At 41.3% G+C, this 24,342-nt stretch overlaps 1 protein-coding gene across 2 annotated transcripts in view; it reads left to right on the forward strand.

Moving 5' to 3' along the window:
• l3mbtl1 (L3MBTL histone methyl-lysine binding protein 1) overlaps positions 1-24,342 on the forward strand; it is a 90,207-nt gene that overhangs the window by 14,486 nt on the left and 51,379 nt on the right. For both annotated transcript variants that reach the window (XM_063041284.1, XM_063041285.1), the window contains exons 4-7: positions 199-349; positions 7,321-7,471; positions 15,116-15,263; positions 18,907-19,021. In XM_063041284.1, coding sequence (XP_062897354.1) covers positions 199-349; positions 7,321-7,471; positions 15,116-15,263; positions 18,907-19,021 — 565 coding nt within the window. The remainder of the gene's footprint in view (positions 1-198; positions 350-7,320; positions 7,472-15,115; positions 15,264-18,906; positions 19,022-24,342) is intronic.

A 24,342-nucleotide genomic window follows, 5' to 3' on the forward strand; every position in this document is an offset into this window, starting at 1 on the left:
TATGACTTAACCAACATTTTCCACATCTCTACCATGGTATTCTAATTCTTTGGCTTCAGCTGTTATTTCGCAAAGAATTAAACGGAAGAAAGTATTTTACCATTAACTTACTCAAATGGTTCCTCATGTGAGGTTTGTTTCCTCTTGAGTGCTTTTGGTGAATGTGTGTTGAACGATGCAATTGCTTTTTCTTTGTAGTTCCGACTGAATGAATTTGGAGTTCTGGAGGTTGTCAGCTCAGAGGGTATTGTGACAGAATCTGTGACGACGGCATCTCCAGCAGCACCGGTGGAAGCTGAGAGTGATACTTGTAGTGAGGCTGGCTGGAATACAACCACCCCTACTGAGTGTAAGGCATATCTACTGGGATACACATCAACACTTCAGGTCATAGCCTACAGTGACTCAGCAGATGTTAAACAATGTTTGGCATTGTTTCAAATCAAAGTCTATGCTGAATTTAAGTTTGCATTATGCCCCTTGTTTTGGTAATTATTTTTCAATTAAATGTTAAAGTTGCTTGTAACTGGAGGCAAAGAATGGACGAGTGAATTTTTCATTTTTTCTGAGTCAGGGATCCTGGCGGGTGGAGCATACTGAGGGCTTGGTTTCTGTAGATTCAGAAGCAATATGGCAAATAATCCTTGGTGCAAGTAAAAGGGATTGTAGGTTTCATTATTTAAACATTTTGCACTTGCGTAGTTACTGCACTGTATTGTTCCAGCTGCCATTTTCTACATTTGTCATCACTGACGTTCATTTGAGCTTTCTTTCTTTTTAAATCTTTTTATTGAGTAAGTATACAACAAAGGTAAGCCATATAAACATTAATACAATGTTAAAGTATAATAAAATTCCAAAAGGTATCAATACCAAAAAAAATACTACAAACAATGTAATTTAAACATAAGAAACCAAGATAACATAATAGTATACTAAATTTTATATATATCAATGGAAAAAAAGAGAAAAAAAAACCCCCCAAAAAAAACCCACCGTGCAACTAACTAAAAGCAAGGCAAAGCAATGGGCTAACTTGAAACCAAACAGAGTTAAACTTAAAATCACGTCCTCAATCCCGACCTCCATTAAAAACAGTGAAAAAAAAACAAGAAGGGTAAATATTACATTAAATGAAAATATCGAATAAAAGGTCCCCAAATCTGTTCAAATTTAAATGAAGAATCATAAAGGTTACTTCTAATTTTCTCCAAATTCAAACATAAAATCGTCTGAGAAAACCAAAAAAAGGTAGTTGGAGCATTAAGCTCTTTCCAATGTTGTAAAATACATCTTTTCGCCATTAAAGTAAGAAATGCAATCATTCTACGGGCTGAAGGGGAAAGATTACTAGAAATTTTAGGTAGTCCAAAGATAGCAGTAATAGGGTGAGGAGAGATATCTATATTTAATACCTTAGAAATAATATTAAAAATATCTCTCCAAAAAGTTTCCAAAGTAGGGCAAGACCAAAACATATGAGTTAAAGAGGCTATCTGCCCCGAACATCTATCACAGAAAGGATTAATATGCGAGTAAAAACGCGCTAACTTATCTTTGGACGTATGTGCTCTATGAACCACTTTAAATTGAATTAGGGAATGATCTTTCAATCATCAAAAGATTCTTTTTCAGGGTTACAATGAGTGTTTTAATTTTTTAAAAAATCTTATAACAGGTTTTCTTTGCATAAGTTTATATTCACTTTGTGATCTTTGACAGAGTTTCCAGATGATACTCTCTTTAAAAACACTTCGAAACAGCACTGTAAAGGGGCAACTTAACCTTGTACCTCTAGTTCTGATCATTGGGTTCCAAAATGTCTTGAGCAGATGTCTGGGATAGTATCTCTGTCTTAAATATAAAAGGGGAATTTTGTCCTGTCATTCTGTCTTGTTCCAGTTACAGCAGGAAGGAGTGTCAGGAAAAAGGGTAACCATACAGAGAAAAGAATTCCGATTGCCATGTTCAAAAGCACAGAAATGTCTCATTGCAAGATCCAAAATCTCATGAAATATTATGCTGAGATGATAGCGCCTATACAACATGGACTATATCCTGTTAATGATTGTTTCCAGGACTTGAGTGACAGTGCCTAACAATTTCCCCGGCATCAGACTGCACCTAATTATATCAGTCTGTATCTGATACATGTTTAAAGACTTCCTGTCAGAGAAAGTTTATCATATGATGTTACAAAAAAAAAGAACCATTGTCTCCCACACTATCAACGACTTTATCCACTCAGGGGATCTCCCATCCACTGCTACCAACCTTATAGTTCCCACACCCCGCACTTCCCGTTTCTACCTCCTACCCAAGATCCACAAACCTGCCTGTCCTGGCCGACCTATTGTCTCAGCTTGCTCCTGCCCCACCGAACTCGTTTCTGCATACCTCGACACTGTTTTATCACCCCTTGTTCAATCCCTTCCGACCTATGTTCGTGACACTTCTCACGCTCTTAAACTTTTCGATGATTTTAAGTTCCCTGGCCCCCACCGCTTTATTTTCACCATGGATGTCCAGTCCTTATATACTTCCATCTCCCATCAGGAAGGTCTCAAAGCTCTACGCTTCTTTTTGGATTCCAGACCTAATCAGTTCCCCTCTACCACCACTCTGCTCCGTCTAGCAGAATTAGTCCTTACTCTTAATAATTTCTCCTTTTGCTCCTCCCATTTCCTCCAAACTAAAGGTGTAGCTATGGGCACCCGTATGGGTCCTAGCTATGCCTGCCTTTTTGTTGGGTTTGTGGAACAATCTATGTTCCGTGCCTATTCTGGTATCTGTCCCCCACTTTTCCTTCGCTACATCGACGACTGCATTGGCGCTGCTTCCTGCACGCATGCAGAACTCGTTGACTTTATTAACTTTGCCTCCAACTTTCACCCTGCCCTCAAGTTTACCTGGTCCATTTCCGACACCTCCCTCCCCTTTCTAGATCTTTCTGTCTCTGTCTCTGGAGACAGCTTATCCACTGATGTCTACTATAAGCCTACTGACTCTCACAGCTATCTGGACTATTCCTCTTCTCACCCTGTCTCTTGCAAAAGCGCCATCCCCTTCTCGCAATTCCTCCGTCTCCGCCGCATCTGCTCTCAGGATGAGGCTTTTCATTCTAGGACGAGGGAGATGTCTTCATTTTTTAAAGAAAAGGGCTTCCCTTCCTCCACTATCAACTCTGCTCTTAAACGCATCTCCCCCATTTCACGTACATCTGCTCTCACTCCATCCTCCCACCACCCCACTAGGAATAGGGTTCCCCTGGTCCTCACCTACCACCCCACCAGCCTCCGGGTCCAACATATTATTCTCCGTAACTTCCGCCACCTCCAACGGGATCCCACCACTAAGCACATCTTCCCCTCCCCCACTCTCTCTGCATTCCGCAGGGATCGCTCCCTACACAACTCCCTTGTCCATTCGTCCCCCCCATCCCTCCCCACTGATCTCCCTCCTGGCACTTATCCGTGTAAGCGGAACAAGTGCTACACATGCCCTTACACTTCCTCCCTTACCACCATTCAGGGCCCCAGACAGTCCTTCCAGGTGAGGCATCACTTCACCTGTGAGTCGACTGGGGTGATATACTGCGTCCGGTGCTCCCGATGTGGCCTTTTATATATTGGTGAGACCCGACGCAGACTGGGAGACCACTTTGCTGAACATCTACGCTCTGTCCGCCAGAGAAAGCAGGATCTCCCAGTGGCCACACATTTTAATTCCACATCCCATTCCCATTCTGACATGTCTATCCACGGCCTCCTCTACTGTAAAGATGAAGCCACACTCAGGTTGGAGGAACAACACCTTATATTCCGTCTGGGTAGCCTCCAACCTGATGGCATGAACATTGACTTCTCTAACTTCTGCTAGGCCCCACCTCCCCCTCGTGCCCCATCTGTTACTCATTTTTATGCACACATTCTTTCTCTCACTCTCCTTTTTCTCCCTCTGTCCCTCTGAATATACCTCTTGCCCATCCTCTGGGTCACCCCCCCCCGTCTTTCTTCCCGGACCTCCTGTCCCATGATCCTCTCGTATCCCCTTTTGCCTATCACCTGTCCAGCTCTCGGCTCTATCCCTCCCCCTCCTGTCTTCTCCTATCATTTTGGATCTCCCCCTCCCCCTCCTACTTTCAAATCCCTTACTCACTCTTCCTTCAGTTAGTCCTGACGAAGGGTCTTGGCCTGAAACGTCGACTGCGCCTCTTCCTATAGATGCTCCTTGGCCTGCTGCGTTCACCAGCAACTTTGATGTGTGTTGCTTCAAGTATTTTGTTTACAGGTTTTGTTGGAATTTGCTTTATATGCATCATTAATTATTCATAAATTGCCTGTAACTAATTGGAATCATGTTTTAATTAAATAGCACAACATTTCTAAGTAATTCAAAAAACTTAGCTAATTACTTATAAATGTAAAATTAGCTTGATCTATTTGAAGTTAATTAGTGAGCTGTAGCTAATTAAAGAAATATTACATTCTGATTCTGGAAAATGATAATTGAGCTGTCATTTAAAGCTTTATATAATTTTTGAGGGGTCATTGCAGTAGCCAACGTAGGTAATCCAATGCTATTACAGCTTGAGCCTTTCCACAGTTCAGAGTTTAATTCTGGCGCTGTCTGTAAGGAGTCTGTGGGTCCTCTCTGTGGAAACTGTGTGTTTTCCCTGGGTGCTCCGGGCGCCCACAGCCCAAAGACATTCTGGGTAGTTAATTAGTCATTGTAAATTGTCCCGTAATTAGGTTAGGGTTAATCGAGTTTTCTGGGCTGGTATGGCTCGAAGGGCTGGAAGGGCCTACTTCACACTGTATTGCTAAATAAGTAAGGAAATAAAACAGTTGTTAGTCTATCTGTTTTTGGAGAAAACACTTTTATGCCATGGTTACCACGTCCTCAAAAGAACTTTTGCAACATTCAAAGCGGAAAGCCATTTTTATGGGTATATGTGATACATAAATTCATAATGCCTCCATTTAATGCCTAGGAGTTTCTCCTGAGTGCTCAGCTGTTTACCTGAAAGAAGGTAGGATAATTCATTGGTTACTTGCATTACTTCAGCTCCATGTTTTTCATTTTGGTTTTCTCATGCACATATTTCAGCCCCATTCCACATTATTGGCAATGCACATTGTCATTACTTGCAGCATAGATATACGTAAGATATTGAAAAGGGATCATCCCACTCTACACCTTCTGTACATGATCTTGGCTAACATTAAATCCCAAGCTCCATTTGCGTTGTGACTGAAAAGGGTGAACACATGCTGTTAGAGTTGGTGTCACAGAGAGATACAACATAGAATTAGAATCAGAATCAGAATCATATTCAATATCACTGCATATGTCACGAAAGTTGTTGTTTTATGGCTGAGGTACGGGGCAATACATGATAAAAAGCACTATAAATTACAATTAAGTAGTGTAAAAGAGAGGGAAAAATAATGAGGGAGTGTACATGGGTTAATTGTCCATTCAGAAATTTGATGGCGGAGGGGAACAAGCTGTTTGTAAAATGTTGAGTGTGTATCCTCAAGCTTATGTGCTTCCTCTTCGATGGTAGCAATGAGAAAAGGGCACGTCCTGGGTGATAGGGCTCCTTAATGATAGGTAACACCTTTTTGAGGCATCACAGGGTCCACATTGACCCCCCCCCCACCCAGTAACGTTAGTTGTGCACTTACCCATTTTATTCTTCGCATATTCCCTTCCCTTCAACTTCCTGTAGGTTACACCATTACCTACTCACTGGGGTCAATTTTACAGCAGTCAACTTACCTGCCAACGTGCATGCGGAAGGAAACCAGTTTGATGGGGAATGTGCAAACTCCATACCTACAGCACTGGAGATCGGGACCGAGCACGAGTTGCTGGAACTGTAGGCCAATGACTCCGTTAGCTACACCACTCCGCATTGCTTCTGGTTGTTGGAAATTTGCAGCGTTCAGAAGTCTAACAAGCATGGTGCAGCCAAGCTCCTAATTGTTGAGTGTGCTGTGCCTGTTTGTCTACTGGAGTTAGTTGTTAGTGTAGTTACATGAGTTGGGAATAAAAATATAGAGTGCGTGAATGAATAAGTAAGTACCAATAACCTTGTAGGTGTGAAAATGCTGCCCATTCATCTTTCCCAAGTGACTCTCCGTACATTTGCTGAGCTCCAGACTGTATTGCTTATGATCTAAACTGAAAAATCAAGTCTGCTGCTTGATTAGCAATGTTTCTGGTTTGCATTTCTAAGTAGTTCTGTTCTAAGGATAAAGCCAAAATAAAGAAGCAGTTTTATACAGAGCTGAGTATATATTTTGCCCTTTGGTGCTAATTAATTTTAAGTTAAACTACCCAGCGGCCTAGAATCTGATTTTTAAGTTCTTGTTCTTAGCACTTTGCATTACTTATTTTTCAATGATGGCAGAAACCTGTAATTTTCTCCATATTCGTTAATACTGTTCTTCCAAGAGTCCCGTACCTTCTGCATGTAAAATGGTAGATGGGCAATCAATTCTCAGGCTTCTGCTATTGGATTGCCAACACACAACTGGAAAGAGTGACAAGGCAACCTGTGAATAAAGTTGCTTTGAATTCTTCTGTCATCTCAGTTCCATGTGGTTGTAGTCAAAAGTGATACAGCTGAAATAGGGAACTTAGTGATGAAGATCTTCATTGTGAACTATATCTCATTTCTCCATAAAATTACACATTAATATATTATTTTTGTACAGTGCACAACTCCATTGTGCTAATTTTGATCACTTCTTGTACTTCCAGAAAGGTTCTTTATTAAGTTCTTATTGAAAGTTTCTAAAAAAAATCAAAAACGTTATGAATTGAATGAGTTCCCTTAAACTTGATAAAATGCTCTCACTTAGGTTTTCGGAATCGTAAGACATTTCATGATACGCATTGTAGTTGGAATAAAATAAAATAGCTACAGATTATGCCACCAAAAGGAAATATATTTACAGATGGAAGTAGTATTGATAAAAAATAAAATATTAACTGCCAAGGACATTTTTTGATCTTGTGCAACTTTTAGGTTGACAGAATCAACATTAAAATGTGGAGTAAAATTTTCAAAATGCCAACGTTTCTGGAGGCTGAATAAAAATCAAAGGATTGATAGATATCTTGTACTAAACAAATGCATTGCTATCTATAAGTAGCAAGTATATGCACGTGTATCACTTACTCAGTTTTCACCTTAATAGCATTAATGAATTAACAGAGCCTTTTTGCTGAAGTTCTTGTCCATATTCAGATCAATTATTAGTAATATTTCAAATGATTACATTTACTTACCGTATCTTATTCTTGCAGTGAAACAGACAAATGCATCTTACATGGATGAACAGCCACACGTGGAAAGTGTCTGCTGCTGTACAAACTGTGGTCACACTTACACAGTGAATGAAGTCAGAAGCGATAGAAGGTTCTGCAGTGAGCATTGCCGACACCAATTTAAAGAGAAGTAAGATGTTCAACTTCAAAGTTAGCAATCCGTAATATAGATTCTTAACTTTATAGGTGATCGATAAGGGAGAGTGCCACATAAATGAGTCCAAAATTCATTGCATCTTGCTGGTGTCACGTACACGCAACCCTGTAAAAGTATCAGCAGCAATAGAACACACCTGGAGTCTGGTTTTGCTGTTAAACAAAACACTATTTTATCAGTAACTATGTCATATATTTACTTAAACCAGGTAAATCAAGAGTTAATGGTGTTATGCAGATATAGTTGAATATATATATAAATCCCCAAACTTCTTCAAGCTTAGGTGGTAAGTGATACAGTCTTACAATGGTGTGGTAAGAAAATTTAGTTCAATCCTCAGGTTAATTAATGCGAGATATTTGTAATCCAAAGGCAAATGTTGTGAGAAGGCAATTACGTCGATATTCCACGACAGCAATACAAAATAACAGTAGCAGTAGGTTTTATCTCTGAAGTTGTTCCACTCCACACACGAAGTATCACAAAGGGGACCATCTTCAAGGGAACCACCACCCAGGCAAGGGTAGACACAGTGGTAGATTCCACACGGTTACCCCAAACACACAACGTGATAGCCACTTATCAGTTCCACGACATACGAAATAACTCCAACAGTGATTTGCCACAGTGATACTGTCTTCCAGTGAAATACCACACCAGACAAAGGGTAAATTCACACGTGGTATTCACAAAGGTTTTCCCCTCAGCAGAGAACCCACTCCTGTGGATTAACTATGTGACAATCACACTTTCGTATTCGAATGGAATCAAACTCACCCCTTACGGGCTCCTTCGGAAAGAGTCCAAACAGTGATCTCTTTATCACTGGGTTTCTTCTGTTTCAAACATTTCTCTCCCCTCCTCTTTCTCTGCAAAATTCTTCTAGTTGTAGTACTTGTGAGAGTCAATTATCAATATGCTGGATCGATCTCAACTCACCCCTTTTGGGCTACTAAAAGTTTAAACCAGCGACCTCACTCACTGGTGTCTTCCATTGATAGAAGCCATCTTGACTCTGAACTGTGTGTCTCTCTATGTGTATCTGTAAGGAGATCATCTGACCTTGCTTATTCGAAACAAGCCGTGACAAACCATAAACATTCATTGTCCATCAAACAATTCCACCTCTCTCACCATAGTAACCAAGCAATTTTGCAGTCAGCAGAAATCCAACAGTGTCCCAAAAGTCAGACTCATTCTCTTAGCGTTTTAAAGTGACAGTCCACAGAAAAAATGAACCCTAGGGGTATGTAACACTGGCCCTATGACTGCACCTAGTGCAAGGTCTAGTCCAGTACTGATAAAAGTCCTAATGTAATCCTGAAATTGGAGACCACTTCCAATTTATTTATTTATTTAGAGGTTTCAAGCCGCACTGCCCAGCAATCCTTGACAAATCTGATTTAACCCTAACCTAATCATAGGACAATTTACAATGACCAATTAACTTCAATGGTTTTAACGGGGCACGACTGCGCAAGCGCATGGAGGTTGGCCAGTGAGACCAGCGGGAAGAGTTTAAAAGCAAGCAGAGTTGAAAAGGTGACGGTTATTTCTTCAGTGCTTTGAACGGGGCACGACTGCGCAAGCGCGTGGAGGTCGGCCAGTGAGAACAGCGGGAAGAGTTTAAAAGGAAGACACATTTACAGGGCAGGCGTCGGAGGAGCAGGCGATGGAGTAGTAGGAGACAAAGTAGGAAGGCTTTGGCTCAATGGGGTTGAGGCCAGGTAGGTGATCTGTTTAAAATAAAGACAGAGAGTATGTGTGTGAGGCCAGTTTTCTGTGCTTGGTGTCAGATGTGGGAGGTCCTAGAGACTCTCGGACGACCACATCTGCACCAGGTGCGTCGAACTGCAGCTCTTTAGAAACCACGTAAGGGAACTGGAGCTGCAGCTCGATGACCTTCATCTGGTCAGGGAGAGTGAGGAGGCGATAGAGAGGAGCTAGGTAGTCACCCTGGGACCACAGGAAACAGTCAGGAGAGGGAAGGGCAAGAAGCAGGTACTAGAGAGTACCCCAGTGGCTGTCACCCTTAACAATAAGTACTCCTGTTTGAGTACTGTTGGGGGCGGGGGAACGGCCTACCTGGGAGAAGCAACAGTGGTCGCGCCTCTGGCACAGAGTCTGGCCCTGTGGCTCAGAAGGGTAAGGAAAGGAAGAGGATGGGGAAGAGGAAGTTGTAGGGGACTCTATAGTTAGGGGGTCAGATAGGCGATTCTGTGGATGCAGGAAAGAAACGCGGATGGTAGTTTGCCTCCCAGGTGCCAGGGTCCAGGATGTTTCTGATCGCGTCCACAATATCCTGAAGTGGGAAGGAGAACAGCCAGAGGTCGTGGTACATATTGGTACCAATGACGTAGGTAGGAAAAGGGAGGAGGTCCTGAAAACAGACCACAGGGAGTTAGGAAAGAAGTTGAGAAGCAGGGCCTCAAAGGTAGTAATCTCGGGATTACTGCCTGTGCGTCGTGATAGTGAGGATAGGAGTAGAATGAGGTGGAGGATAAATGCGTGGCTGAGGGATTGGAGCAGGGGGCAGGGATTCAGATTTCTGGATCATTGGGACCTCTTCTGGGGCAGGTGTGACCTGTACAAAAAGGACAGGTTGCACTTGAATCTGAGGGGGACAAAATTTGCTAAGGCTATTGGGGAGAGTTTAAACTAGAATTGCTGGGGGGTGGGAACCAAACTGAAGTGACGGAGGAAAGGGAGGTTGGCTCACAAATAGGGAAAGTTTGGAGACAGTGCGAAAGGGAGGAAAGGCAGGTGATAGAGAAGGGACGCACTCAGTCCGATGGTTTGAGATGTGTCTATTTTAATGTGAGGAGTATCATCAATAAAGTGGATGAGCTTAGAGTGTGGATCAGCACTTGGAGCTATGTTGTTGTCACCATTACAGAGACTTGGATGGTGCAGAGGCAGGAATGGCTGCTTCAAGTGCCAGGCTTTAGATGTTTCAGAAAGGACAGGGAGGGAGGCAAAAGAGGTGGGGGCGTGGCACTGTCGATCAGAGATAGTGTCACGGCTGCAGAAAAGGAGGAGGTTATGGAGGGGTTGTCTATGGAGTCTCTGTGGGTGGAAGTTAGGAATAGAAAGGGGTCAATAACTCTACTGGGTGTTTTTTAAAGACCACCCAGTAGTAACATGGACATCGAGGAGCAGATAGGGAGACGGATTCTGGAAAGGAGTAATAATAACAGGGTTGTTGCGGTTGGAGATTTTAATTTCCCAAGTATTGATTGGCATCTCCCTAGAGTGAGGAGTTTAGATGGAGTAGAGTTTGTTAGGTATGTTCAGGAAGGTTTCTTGACACAATATTTAGATAAGCCTACAAGAAGAGAGGCTGTACTTGATCTGGTATTGGGAAATGAAGCTGGTCAGGTGTCAGGTCTCTCACTGGGAGAGCATTTTGGAGATAGTGATCACAATTCTATCTCCTTTACCTTAGCATTGGAGAGGGATAGGAACAGACAAGTTAGGGAAATGTTTAATTGGAGTAAGGGGAAATATGAGGCTATCAGGCAGGAACTTGGAAGCATAAATTGGAAACAGATGTTCTTAGGGAAATGTATGGAAGAAATGTGGCAAATGTTCAGGGGATATTTGCATGGGGTTCTGAGTAGGTACATTCCAATGAGACATGGAAAGGATGGTAGGGTACAAGATCCGTGGTGTACAGGCTGTTGTAAATCTAGTCAAGAGGAAAAGAAGAGCTTACGAAAGGATCAAAAAACTAGGTAATAATATGAATCTAGAAGATTATAAGGCTAGCAGGAAGGAGTTTATGAATGAAATTAGGAGAGCCAGAAGGGGCCATGAGAAGGTCTTGGTGGACAGGATTAAGAAAAACCCCAAGGCATTCTACAAGTATGTGAAGAGCAAGAGGATAAAGTGTGAGAGAATAGGACCAATCAAGTGTGGCAGTGGAAAAGTGTGTATGGAACTGGAAGTACTTAATGAATACTTTGCTTCGGTATTCACGACGGAAAAGTATCTTGGTGATGTAAGGATGAATGCAGTGGACTGAAAAGCTTGAGAATGTAGATATTAAGAAAGAGGATGTGCTGGAGCTTTTGGAAAGCATCAAGTTGGATCAGTCACTGGGACCAGACAGGATGTACCCCAGGCTACTGTGGGAAGCGAGGAAGGAGACTGCTGAGCTTCTGGCAATGATCTTTGCATCATTAATGAGGACGGGAAGAGGTTCCGGAGGATTGGAGGGTTGCGGATGTTATTCTCTTATTCAAGAAAGGGAGTAGGGATAGCCCAGGAAATTTTAGGCCAGTGAGTCTTATTTCAGTGGTTTGTAAGTTGATGGAGAAGATCCTGAGAGGCAGGATTTTTGAACATTTGGAGAGGCATAATATGATTAGGAATAGTCAGCATGACTTTGTCAAAGGCAAGTCGTGCCTTACGAGCCTGACTGAATTTTTTGACTAAACACATTGATGAAGGTAGGGCCATAGATGTAGTGTACATGGATTTCAGCAAGGCATTTGATAAGGTACCCCATGTAAGGCTGATTGAGAAAGTAAGGAGGCATGGGATCCAAGGGGACATTGCTTTGTGGATGCAGAACTGGTTTGCCCACAGAAGGCAAAGAGTGGTTGTAGACGGGTCATATTCTGCATGAAGGTCGGTGACCAGTGGTGTGCCTCAGGGATCTGTTCTGGGACAGGGGACTCTTTGTGATTTTTATAAATGACCTGGATGAGGAAGTGGAAGGATGGGTTAGTAAATTTGCTGATGACACAAAGGTTGGGGGTGCTTTGAATAGTGTGGACGGCTGTCAGAGGGTACAACAGGACAATGATAGGATGCAAAACTGGGCTGAGAAGTGGCAGATGGAGTTCAATCCAGATAAATGTGAGGTGGCTCATTTTGGTAGGTCAGATATGAAGGCAGAACATAGCATTAATGGTAAGACTCTTGGCAGTGTGGAGGATCAGAGGGATTTCGGAGTCCAACTCCATAAGACACTCAAAGCTGCTGTGCAGATTGACTCTGTGGTTAAGAAGGCATACGGTGCATTGGCCTTCATCAATCGTGGGATTGAGTTTAAGAGCCAAGAGGTAATGTTGCAGCTATATAGGACCCTGGTCAGACCCCACTTGGAGTACTGTGCTCAGTTCTGGTCGCCTCACTACAGGAAGGATGTGGAAACCATAGAAAGGGTGCAGGGGAGATTTGCAAGGATGTTGCCTGGATTGGGGAGCATGCTTCATGAGAATAGGTTGAGTGAACTCGACCTTTTCTCCTTGGAGCGACGGAGGATGAGAGGTGATCTGATAGAGATGTACAAGATAATGAGAGGCATTGATCGTGTGGATAGTCAGAGGCTTTTCCCCAGGGCTGAAATGGCTAGCACGAGAGGGCATAGTTTTAAGGTGCTTGGAAGTAGGTACAGAGGAAATGTCAGGGGTAAGTTTTTTATGCAGAGAGTGGTGAGTGCGTGGAATGGGTTGCCGGCAACGGCGGTGGAGGCGGAAATGATAGGGTCTTTTAAGAGACTCCTAGATGGCTACATGGAGCTCAGAAAAATAGAGGGCTATGGGTAAAGCCTAGGTAGTTCTAAGGTAGGGATATGTTCAGCATAGCTTTGTGGGCCGAAGGGCCTGTATTGTGCTGTATGCTTTCTCTTTTTCTATGTTTCTATGTTCTAACCTACCTGGTATTTCTTTGGACTGTGGGAAGAAACCAGAGGACCCAGAGAACAGCAACACATTCCATGAGGAGGATGCACAGACTCCTTAAAGAGGACAAACAACAGGAATTCTGCAGATGCTGGAAATTCAAGCAACACACATCAAAGTTGCTGGTGAACGCAGCAGGCCAGGCAGCATCTCTAGGAAGAGGTACAGTCGATGTTTCAGGCCGAGACCCTTCGTCAGGACTAACTGAAGGAACTTTCAAATCTCTTACTAACTCTTCCTTCAGTTAGTCCTGACGAAGGGTCTCGGCCTGAAAATGTCGACTGTACCTGTTCCTGGAGATGCTGCCTGGCCTGCTGCGTTCACCAGCAACTTTGATGTGTGTTCCTTAAAGAGGGCACTGGGGTTAAACTCTGAACTCCGGTGCCCCAAGCTGTAATAGCATTGCAATAATTGTTGCACCACTATGGCATCAAGTAGACCCTGAATCTATACTGGCACAATCCGCTCTGTGCGATTAGAGTAAAGATTCTTCCGAAACGCTACCTTGGATTATTCTCTTGTTTAAAGTCTTGTTTCCTTGACTCGTGTAATGTCAAATATTATAATGGAAGTCACAAACTGAGGCACCATCATAGATGAAAACATATAAAAATGTAAAATCATTGGTAATTTGGAAGATTTTTAACAGTTTATGTAATGGATGTGGCACAAAACAACACGGGTTGCACGATAGATGTTGCATTGAGATCATAGCCCAGCCATTAATATTTTTCAGCAAGCTGCTGGAAATGAGAAAGTAAATCAAACAGCTGTGCCATTGCTCTCATCAAGTGGATGGCAGCTGTTACCATGACAACCCTGACAATTTCAGCATTCGGACTCACAACCAAAGAGAGTTGTATGGCACTCGTCAGGAAAGATCGGGGATTTTCTTGCCACCATTACAATCTGATGCTGATTTAATGATTAAACATATTGCTGATCTTTGTTGGACTGTTACAAAGTAGGTGCAGAATCCTTTTTTTTATGACAGGGCACTGCACTTCAAGGAGATAAGGCCATAAGACATAGGAGCAGAATTAGGCCATTTAACCCGTCGACTCTGCTCCGCCATTTCATCACCACTGACCCATTTCCCTCTGAATCCCAATCTCCTGCTTTCTCCCTGTAACTTTCCACACCCTGACTAACCAAGAACCTATTAACCTTCGCCTTATATACATCGAATGACCTAGCTTTCACAGCCTCCTCTGGCAAAGACTTCCACAGATTCACCATTCTCTGGCTAAAGACATTCCTCCTCATCTCCATTCTAAATGGATGTCCTTCTATTCTGAAGCTGTGCCCTCTGGTCCTAGACTCCTCCACTATAGGAGTTATCCTCTGCACCACTCCACATCCATTCTATCGAAGCCCTGATAGGAATGTGGTAAGAGAATATATAAGCACAAGTCCTATAGAATTTAGTTCAGAATTTATTTTCTCCAGCAGATAATCCACCCGACACACGTTTTTAAGGAATAAATATCTGGATGTGGTACACTTTTGAATAAATGAAAATAAATATGTTATTAAAGTGGTAAAGTGGTTAGCACAATGCTTTACAGTACCAGTCATCCATGTTCAATTCCCACTGCCGCCTGTAAGGAGTTGTTCTCTTGAACTGCGTGGGTTTCCTCAGGGTGCTTTGGTTTCTTCCTACAATCCAAAGATGTACTGGTTGGTAGGTCGATTTGGCATTGTAAATTGTCCTGTGATTAGGTTAGGATTAAATTGAGGGATTGCTATGCCGCACTGTATCTCAATAAATAAAATTAAATTTATTAGGCATTGTAAAAACCAGTCAATTTACTAATAAATATAAATGTCTATTTTAGCGGTCTTTGTTACATAAGCTCTAGGCCTTATCTGAATATTTACATGATGGCTTTTGTATAATGTAATTAACTTCTTTTCTTATAAACAGGTCACTCAGAATGGGCAGTGCAGCAGTGAAGAGGAGTGCTGGGGCAATATTAAAACGGGTCAAAAAGAGGAAAAGGAAAGTGTGTCTGAGTCCTAGTTCAGAATCCAATGAAGAATATGATTATGAATTAACTGAGATGGAACACAGGGTAAGTGTACTTTATGCAATGTTTCACTGGTGCAATTTGTAACATTTTGGTACAGAGTGTTTTTTGAAAACTCTTCAAAAGCATTATAGTGCTGCCGTCAGAAAATTGCAAGTGAAATCTAAAGCTGAGGAATTTTGCGTGAGCCTTCTCTTTTGAGTTGACCAATTTATGTTAACTTTTGCTGAATGTTCTTTGTGCTACATTTAGTGTATTTGTAGAGATTCTCCGTAATGAGAGTGTGTGCCAGTGGGAGCTTTGGGTCCTTTAGTCCATGAGTTTTAATAGAGATAAATTTGTGAAGAGCAATCTAACCCCCCCCCCCACAAACTCCTAATATGGACATCCATTTTTGTGAACTGTGGCAGGGGCACGTATGCATTAGCTATACTCAAGGCTAAATGTACTGACTGTAAGGTCGTCCTGCTATAGCACAGATACTTTATAGCTGTAAATTTGATTTCTGGCCGACTTTTGTTAAACCCAGTGAGGCAACTTCAGATTTATTGGCTCTGTCTGATAAATTCTGTTCTGAGATTCCACAACGTAGCTTTAAGTCTAATCATTCTGGAAAGAATATAGGAACTGGTAGCCAAATCTCAGAATGAAACCACCTGCTTTCTCGCAGTTAGCCAGAGTTCGATCACTGACTGCCTGTTCACTTGTCTTAATGTTCATTATAAAGTATTTAGTCAGAGGAGTGACTCTGTAGGCTACTAATAATCGGTGAAAGTGATACCTGTTTATTGTTGTGTTCTGATACAAAAACAATAAAAGCTAAAATTCATAAATATTATCACAACAGTCTAAAGCTGTAGAGATGCACTGTGCAGAAAACAAGGCCAGAATTATCCCACAGACTGTAAATTGGATTGCACCCATCAGGATGAACTTGTACTCATTCTCAATTCTTTAATTGGTGGTGCTTGCTGTTTAATGTTAAAAGATAATATCCGTTGAAGGCATTAAGGAGTTCCTAGGTGTTGATTTGATCCAGAAAAAAAAGTGTCTTAAAAAATCCATTTTATATTAGACTGAAGTTTTACTCCATCTGCTGAGAAACGCATTAATTTCCTGTGGAGTATCTCCTTGTTGGCTTCGTTAGTTTGCTGGGAAGGTAGCAAATGGAATTTAATTCAGGCAAAAGTGATGCGATAGAACAAAAACAGGTGAAAATCTGCAGATGCTGGAATTCCAAAGCAACACACACAAAATGCTGAGGGAACTCAGCAAGCCAGGCAGCATCTAAGGAAAAGAGTAAACAATTGGCATTTCAGGCCAAGACCCTTCATCAGGTCCCCGCAGGACTGATGTGATGCACTTGAGGAGATGCAACAAGGCAAGCAAACATACAATACAGGGGAATGGGGGGAACATTAAGCACAGAGGACCAGAGCGTCCTTAGAATCTATGTCTATGTCCACATATGCAGTAAAGTAGGAGGCCGGGTAGATGAAGTGGCTAAAAAGTGGTGAAGTGTTTCTCTTTATTAGGTACACAGAGACACAGAATATGGTATCAGTGTCTTATATAAAAATTGTATACATTACTTATTGATTACAATTTGAGGATTGTATACACCATATTACAGGAAGAGTGCAAATATACTGGAGAGGACGTAGAGTGGACTGAAGATGTTGCTGCTGAGGAACGTTTATCTAAACTGTGGTTGTCTTCTTTAGAACTAGTCTGACTGAGGGGAGACTGAACTGAGCAATTTAAAATTATGAGGGCTTGAGAAAGAGTAAATAGAAGTAGCTATTTCCCTTAGCCGAGGGATTATAGAAATCACTGCCAAAAAAAAAATCGGGAAAATCTCGAGAATGAAATCTTCTACATATTTAACAGGAGTTTTATATACCTGAAGAAGACAAGAGGTCTGGAAGGCAGGATTAGGATGGCTAGCTCCTGTTGAACCAATATGAATATCAGAATCAGAATCTGAATTGGATTTAATATCACTGGCATATGTCATGAAATTTGTTGTTATGTGACAGCAGTGCATTACAATACATAATAAAAACTAAATTACAGTAAAAAAATATATATACAAATATAAAGTAATGAGGCAGTGTTCGTGGGTTCAATGTCTATTCAGAAATCTGCTAGCAGAGGGGAAGAAGCTTTTAGTAGCAATGAGAAGAGGGCATGTCCTGGGTGATGGGAGTTCTTAATGATGGATGCTACCTTTTTCAGGCATTGCCCTTTAAGAATGTCCTAGATGCTGGGGAGGCTGGTGCTCATGATGGAGTTGATGTGTTTACAACTTTCTGCAGATTATTTCGATCCTGTGCGGTGGATATCCTCTGCCCCCATACCAGACAGCGATGCAGCTGGTTAGAATGTTCTCCGTGGTACATCTGTAGAAATTTACAAGTCACATAGCAAATATCCTCAAAACCCTAATGAAATATAGCTGCTGCCATGCCCCTTTTTGTAATTGTATCAATATGTTGGGTCCAGGGTAGATCCTCAGAGAAGTTGACACCCAGGAACTTGAAATTTCCCACCCTTTCCACTTCTGATCCCTCTACGAAGACAGGTGTGTGTTCCCTTGTCTTACCCTTTTTGTAGTTCAGAATTAACTCTTCAGTCGTACTGGCATTGAGTACAAGGTTTTTACTGTGACAACACTCAACCAGCTGATCTATCTTGCTTCTGTATGCTGTCTCATCACCATCTGGAATTCTGCCAACAATAATTGTGTCATCAGCAAATTTATTGATGGCATTTGAGCTGTGCCTAGCCACACGATCATAGGAGTGGAGAGAGTAGAGCAGTGGGCTAAGCACACGCCCTTGAGGTGCACCAGTGATAATTATCAGCAAGGTGGAGACGTTTATTTCTGATCCGCACAGTGTGATCTTCCAGTGAGGACATTGAGGATCTTGTTGCAGAGGGAGATACAAGGACCCAGGTTTTGGAGCTTTTTGATCAGAAATGTTAGAATGATTGTGTTAAATGCTCAGCTGCAGTCAATGTTCCCTTTAATTTGTAATGACCAGTATGTGCAAAAATTTTGTCCTGTGCAATTTTTTGCCCAGTGACTACACCATGTGCACAATGAATAATTTCTTCAGTAAAATCCATATAAATAAGCCAGGTTTGAAATCTGCCGATAAATCATCACAAAGTCCATGTCGTTAACACAGTCTGCGTCAGAAACCGGAAAAGGAAATGTGATTGTGTATATAAATGCGAATGAGGTAGAGGGTGAATCCTTTTGTGTGCAGTTTAAATTCCTTTGTGCACTAGTAGCAAAGGATATGTGTGCACGCACACGCACACCTTAGAGGGAATATTAGCTGTAGTCAATAAATGGCAGCTTGATGTAAATATTAGTAAGTACGTCCAGTGGCGCCATTAAGAAGGCGACTCATGCAAGCTGCTCCAAAGGAACTAATAGGCCCAATGAGTTCCTTCAGTATTGTACATTTATTTGATTCTGTGAAAGTGGGAGTGTATTGCTAATCACCAATTCAGAGCCTACTGTAGCTGACTGACACAACATTTTGTGTTGTTTTTGAAGTCTAGTCTAACAACTGGAAAAAAGAAACACCAAATATAAACTATATTGATGAATTGGTGCTTACCTTAGCTATAATTCTAAACTTGTCTGTTCTTTGTGCATCACAACATTTTGTAGGACGAGCAAAAGGAAGATTCCGGAAATGTCAGTGGACGTCTGATGGATGACAATCATCATGTGGAATTTAGACGAGGTCGACCCAATGAACCCAGTTGCCCTTTTCCTGGAGAGGGTATGTTCTGGATTTCATGATTAGTGATGTTATAAGACAAAATACATTAAGAGGAATGAAAAATAGCTTATTTTTCTTATCACACAAAGTATACAGGGAAGTTGTTGCTCACGCTGTATGTGCAAAAGGTTGGTTGTGCTCTGCAGACTTGGACCTACAAAATTAGCTTCATTTATTTTCACAGCCTAAGATAATTTTGCCATCAAATCTTTGAAATTGGCTTTATTTAATCTGTTTCTATCCACACTTGGCCTCTCTCAAACTAAATATAGAATCATATTTTGATCACGTTTCTCTATGCAATGGCCGATTCTGATTCATTGCACAGAATGTTGAAATTCAGTGTTCCCTGATTGGTTCTGTCATTTTGTTTTAGATTCATGGAGTTACACAACATAGAAACAGGCCCTTCAGTCCAACCTGTCCTACCGACTAAGATGCCTATGTGCATTCATTCCTCTAAAATATTCCCATGCTCCCTTGAACACACTGAGTCTCTGATTCTCATGCTGCCGTTGAAAGCTGGGACCCTGGTTCCTGGGCTTTCTTTAAACTCACAGTAACCTCATCATTTTATAGAGTCACTGAAATATACAGCAAGGAAGTAGCCCTTTCGGCCTAATTATTCTGTGCTGACCTTTCTAAGCTTGTCCCCTTTGCCTGCATTTGATCCAATTCCCTTTAAACTTTTCCTATTCTCTTACCTGTCCAAATGTCTTTTAAATGTTGAGCTTCTGGCAGCTCATTCCATTTACCCACCATCTTATGTGTGAAAGATTTAAAAATCCACTTCAAATCTCCCCTCTCTCACATTAAACCTTTGCTCTCTGGTTTCAGATTACTACACTCCTCCTTAAAGGGACCTACTTTCTCCTTCATTACTCCTTTATTCTTAATATGTGCAAAGAGATTTTTAGACACCTCCTTTATCGTGACTGCCAGGAATATCTCGTGGCCTATTTTCACCCTCCTAATTTCCTTCTTAAGCATGTTCTTTCATCACTTACACTCCTCAAGGCACTCGCCTGACCCCAGCTGCTTTACCTGGCATATGCTTCCCTTTTACTGATCAATATCCCTCATCAACCAGGGTTACTAATCCTGACAGAGCTGCCTTTCGCTGTAACGGGAATATGTCTGCCCTTAAGTGACTATCCCCATCTCATTTTCAAAGGCCTTCCACTTGCTAGGTGCTCCTCTACCTGTTAACAGCTTCATCCAATCAATCTTTGCAAGGTCTTGTCTCATGCAATCAAAATTAGCATTGCCCTAATTTAGGACTTTGACTGATGGAGCAGTCCTATCTTTTCCATAATTATCTTGAAGCTAACAGAATTATGGCCAATGCTCGCCTACTTTTCTAGCCTCATTTCCTGGGAGGACGTTGAATTTAGCTCCTTCTCTAATAGGGCCATCTATCATCATTTCAGAGTGTTATCCATATGGACTTACTGGACGTTTGTCCCAGGATATCATCAATAAGTACTGCGTTCTCCTTAATAAATAGTGCATCTCCTGCTCCTTTCTACCCTCTGGCTTGAAGCATCTATGCCCTAGAACATGGAGCTGCCTGACTTGTTTGTGTCTCAACCACGGTTATGTAATAGCTGTGATACCACAATTCATGTGCTGATCCAAGCTCTGAATTCATCTGCCTTGCATGTCAGGCTACTTACATTGAAATAAACATAGTTTAGCCTGTCAGATGTTCCTTGCTCCCTGCCTTTTCATCTTGGCCAAAGATGTCAATTGTCCATTGCCCTTCTCCTTAGGTGCTGCCTGACATGCTGAGTTCTACACCATCTCTTGTGTTGCTTTACATTCCAGTATCTGTATTCCTGTGTCTCTATATTACAACTGATCATTTACAGAATATTATAATTTTAGCTACAACACTACAGCAGCTTTGCACTCCAGCATCATATCTGATAACTACACTGTCTTATGGATGCTCCTCAGGCAATATATTAAATTTTTGCTGAAAGTTCAGCAGTTGACACCTGGTGGAAGGAAGGCATATTCCTATTATAAGAGGAAGCTAGAGGCTAAGACATCTGAAATGTTTATCTAGTTTCCAAATAAGCATTTGTAGGTTGGGTGAAAGGAAAATTCCAGAAATGTCAGGCAACATTTAATGAATGACAACTAATGTTCCCTTTAATCTTTTTACACCTGTATGAACCAACCTTTGCTCTGAGCAGGAAATTTTAATACTGCCTGAAAACAGTGTGGCACTTTAATTTTTTTTGTAATATGCATACTATGAATATGTAGAATGAAAATTTGATAAATCACATACTTTTGATTTTATTTATTAATTGGAATGTATAATGAAGTACAACAAAGAAAATTTTTCACTTTCTGTCAACTTATTCTCATCTGGCTATATTATAAACCTGTTGTCTATAAATTTTGCATCCAGATGAGTCTTAATCCTCATTAAATCAACCAAATGTTACACTTCTAGTCTGTTTCTGGATTTACATTTGACTGAATACATAAGACTGAATCCATCACAGTCTACACTAGAAGCTTGAAATGTTCCAACGATGTCAATGAGAATTGACAGTTCTTCAAATTCTTCATTTCTAAGCGTGTGGTTCACATATCGGTGAATGTCTTAATTGAACTAGTCTTAATTTTATGCTAAATTATATTACCATAATTTCAAAATTACATGACTATAATGTCAAAAGTCTAGTAACATAATTTCAAAATTACATTAACAAAAGGAAATTCCAACTGCATGGCACCCGCAATGCTTAGAGGGAACAGTGATGACAACAGTCACATGAACCTAGAGCAAGCAACTTGATAGATTCAGTTTACAAATCTATTTAAATTATATATTTTGAGCTACAGAGGAAAAAGTTAACTTCGTATTTATAAAGCATTCTGACTGCGGCATGTCTCTGCGCTCCTAACAGCTAATGAAATAATTTGGAAGATTTGCAGTACTATTTATTTAAGTTAATGCAACGCCAATTTGATCACAGCAAAATTGAACAAGACAGAAAAATACCAAGGTTCTCTCTTTCTTAGAAAATGTTTGTTGTATTTTAATTATGTGTTTAATATAAATTTAATGGTCTTAGCCAAAATATAAGAATTCTAACGCCACTAAATTACTCTGATGTTGTTTTCTAAACCTTCATTGGAGCTTGAGTTTGCTATATCTTAAGACCATAAGACATAGGAGCAGAATTAGGGCACTCAGCCCTTTGAGTCTGCTCTGCCATTCATTTATCGCTGATTTATTATTCATCTTAACTCCATTCTCCTATCTTCTCCCCATAATGTTTGATGCCCTGAGTAACCCAAGAACTTATCAATCTCTGCTGTAAATATACTCAATGACTTGAGTATATACGCAATGAATTACACAGATTCACCACCCTATGGCTAAATAAATTCCTTCTCATCTCTGTTCAAAATGGACGTCTCTCTATTCTGAGTCTGTGCCCTTAGGTCCTTGACTCACCCACTATAGAAAACATCCTTTCCTCATCCACTCTGTCTAGGACTTTAAATAGTCAAAAAGTTTCAATGAGATTCACCCCTCATTCTTCTAAACTCCACTGAGCCATCAAACACTCCTCCTACATTAACCATTTCACTCCAGGAGTCATTTTCATGAACTTCCTCTGGAGTTTCTCCAATGTTGGAGTTCAAAACTGCTCACAGTACTCCAAGCGCAGTCTGACCAATTCCTTATGAAGCCTTAGCTCCTATAATCCAGTCCTTTCAAACTGGATGCTAACATTTCTTTTGCCTTCCTAACCACCGACTTAACCTGTAAGTTAACCTTTAAGGAATCCTGCACAAGGATCCTAAGCCCCTTTGCGCCTCTGATTTTTGAATATTCTCCCCAGTTACAAAACAGGCTTTGCCTTTTACCCTTCTACTAAAGCTCAGAGCCGTACACTTACTTACACAATATTCCATGACCATACACTTCACTACATTGTATTCCTTCCACCCCTTCTTTGCCCATTCTCCCATCTGGTCCAAAACCTTCTGCGGACTCTGCTTCCTCAGCACTACATGCCCCTTCATCTATCTTTGTATCATGCAAATTTGGCAACAAAACCATCAATGCCATCACAAATCGTTGACATATAATGTGAAAAGAAGCAGTCCCAATAACGACCCTTGCAGAACACAACTTGTCACCAGCAGCCAGCTAGAATAGGCCTCCTGTATTCCAACTCTTTGCTCCTCCCAGTCAGCCAATCCTCCATCCATGCTATTATCTTTCCAGTAATATCATGGGCTCTTAACTTGTCAACCAGCCCCATGTGCAGCACCTTGTCAAAGGCCTTCTTAAAATCCAAGTAAACAACAGCCACCAACTCTCCTTTGTCTATCCTGCTTGGTATTTCCTCAAAGAGTTCCAACAGATTTGTCAGGCAAGACTTTCCCTTCAGGAAACCTTGCTATTTTGGGCTTATTTTGTCATGTGCCTCCAAGTACCCAGAAAGCACATTCTTAACAATTGACTCCCACATCTTCTCAATTACTGAAGTCAGGGTAACTAGCTTATAATTTACTTTGTTCTGCCTCCATCCCTTCTTAAAGAGTGGAGTGACATTTGTAGTTTTCCAGTCCTCTGGCACCATTCCAGAATCTAGTAATTCTTGAACAATTATTACTAGTGTTACCATAATCTCTTTAGCTAGCTCCTTCAGAACCCAGTGGTGTAGTCCATCTGATCCGAGTGACTTATCTACCTTCAGACGTTTCAGCTTCCTAAGCATCTTCTCCATAGTAATAGCAATTACACCTACTTCTGCCCCATGATACTCTCAAACTTTTGGCACACTGCTAGTGTCTTCCACAGTGAAGACTGACATGAAATACTTATTAAGTTCATCTGCCATTCTTTATCCCCCATTACTACCTCTTCAGTGTCATTTTTCCAGTGGTCCAGTGTCCACTCTTGCCTCTTTTTTATTCTTTATATGTCTGAGAAAACTTTTTGTATGCTGCTTGATATAATTGGCTAGTTTACCTTCATAGTTCATCTGTTCAACCTTCTGCTGGATTTTAAAATCAACCCAATCCTTTAACTTCCCATTAATTTTTGCTATATCCTCTGTTGTGCTTTTATGCTAGCTTTGCATTCCCTTGTCAGTCACAGTTGTCTCATCCTCCCTTTAGAATACATCTTCATCTGAGTGATGTATCTGTCTTGCACCTTCCGAATAGCCCCCAGAATCCCCGGCCATTGCTGATCTGCCATCATCCCTGCTAGTGTCCCCTTCCAATCAACTTTGGCCAGCATCTCTCTTATGCCTCTGTTGATTCCCTTTTACTCCACT

Source organism: Mobula hypostoma, chromosome 2 (assembly GCF_963921235.1).
Source record: "Mobula hypostoma chromosome 2, sMobHyp1.1, whole genome shotgun sequence".
NCBI classification, from domain to species: Eukaryota; Metazoa; Chordata; class Chondrichthyes; order Myliobatiformes; family Myliobatidae; genus Mobula; species Mobula hypostoma.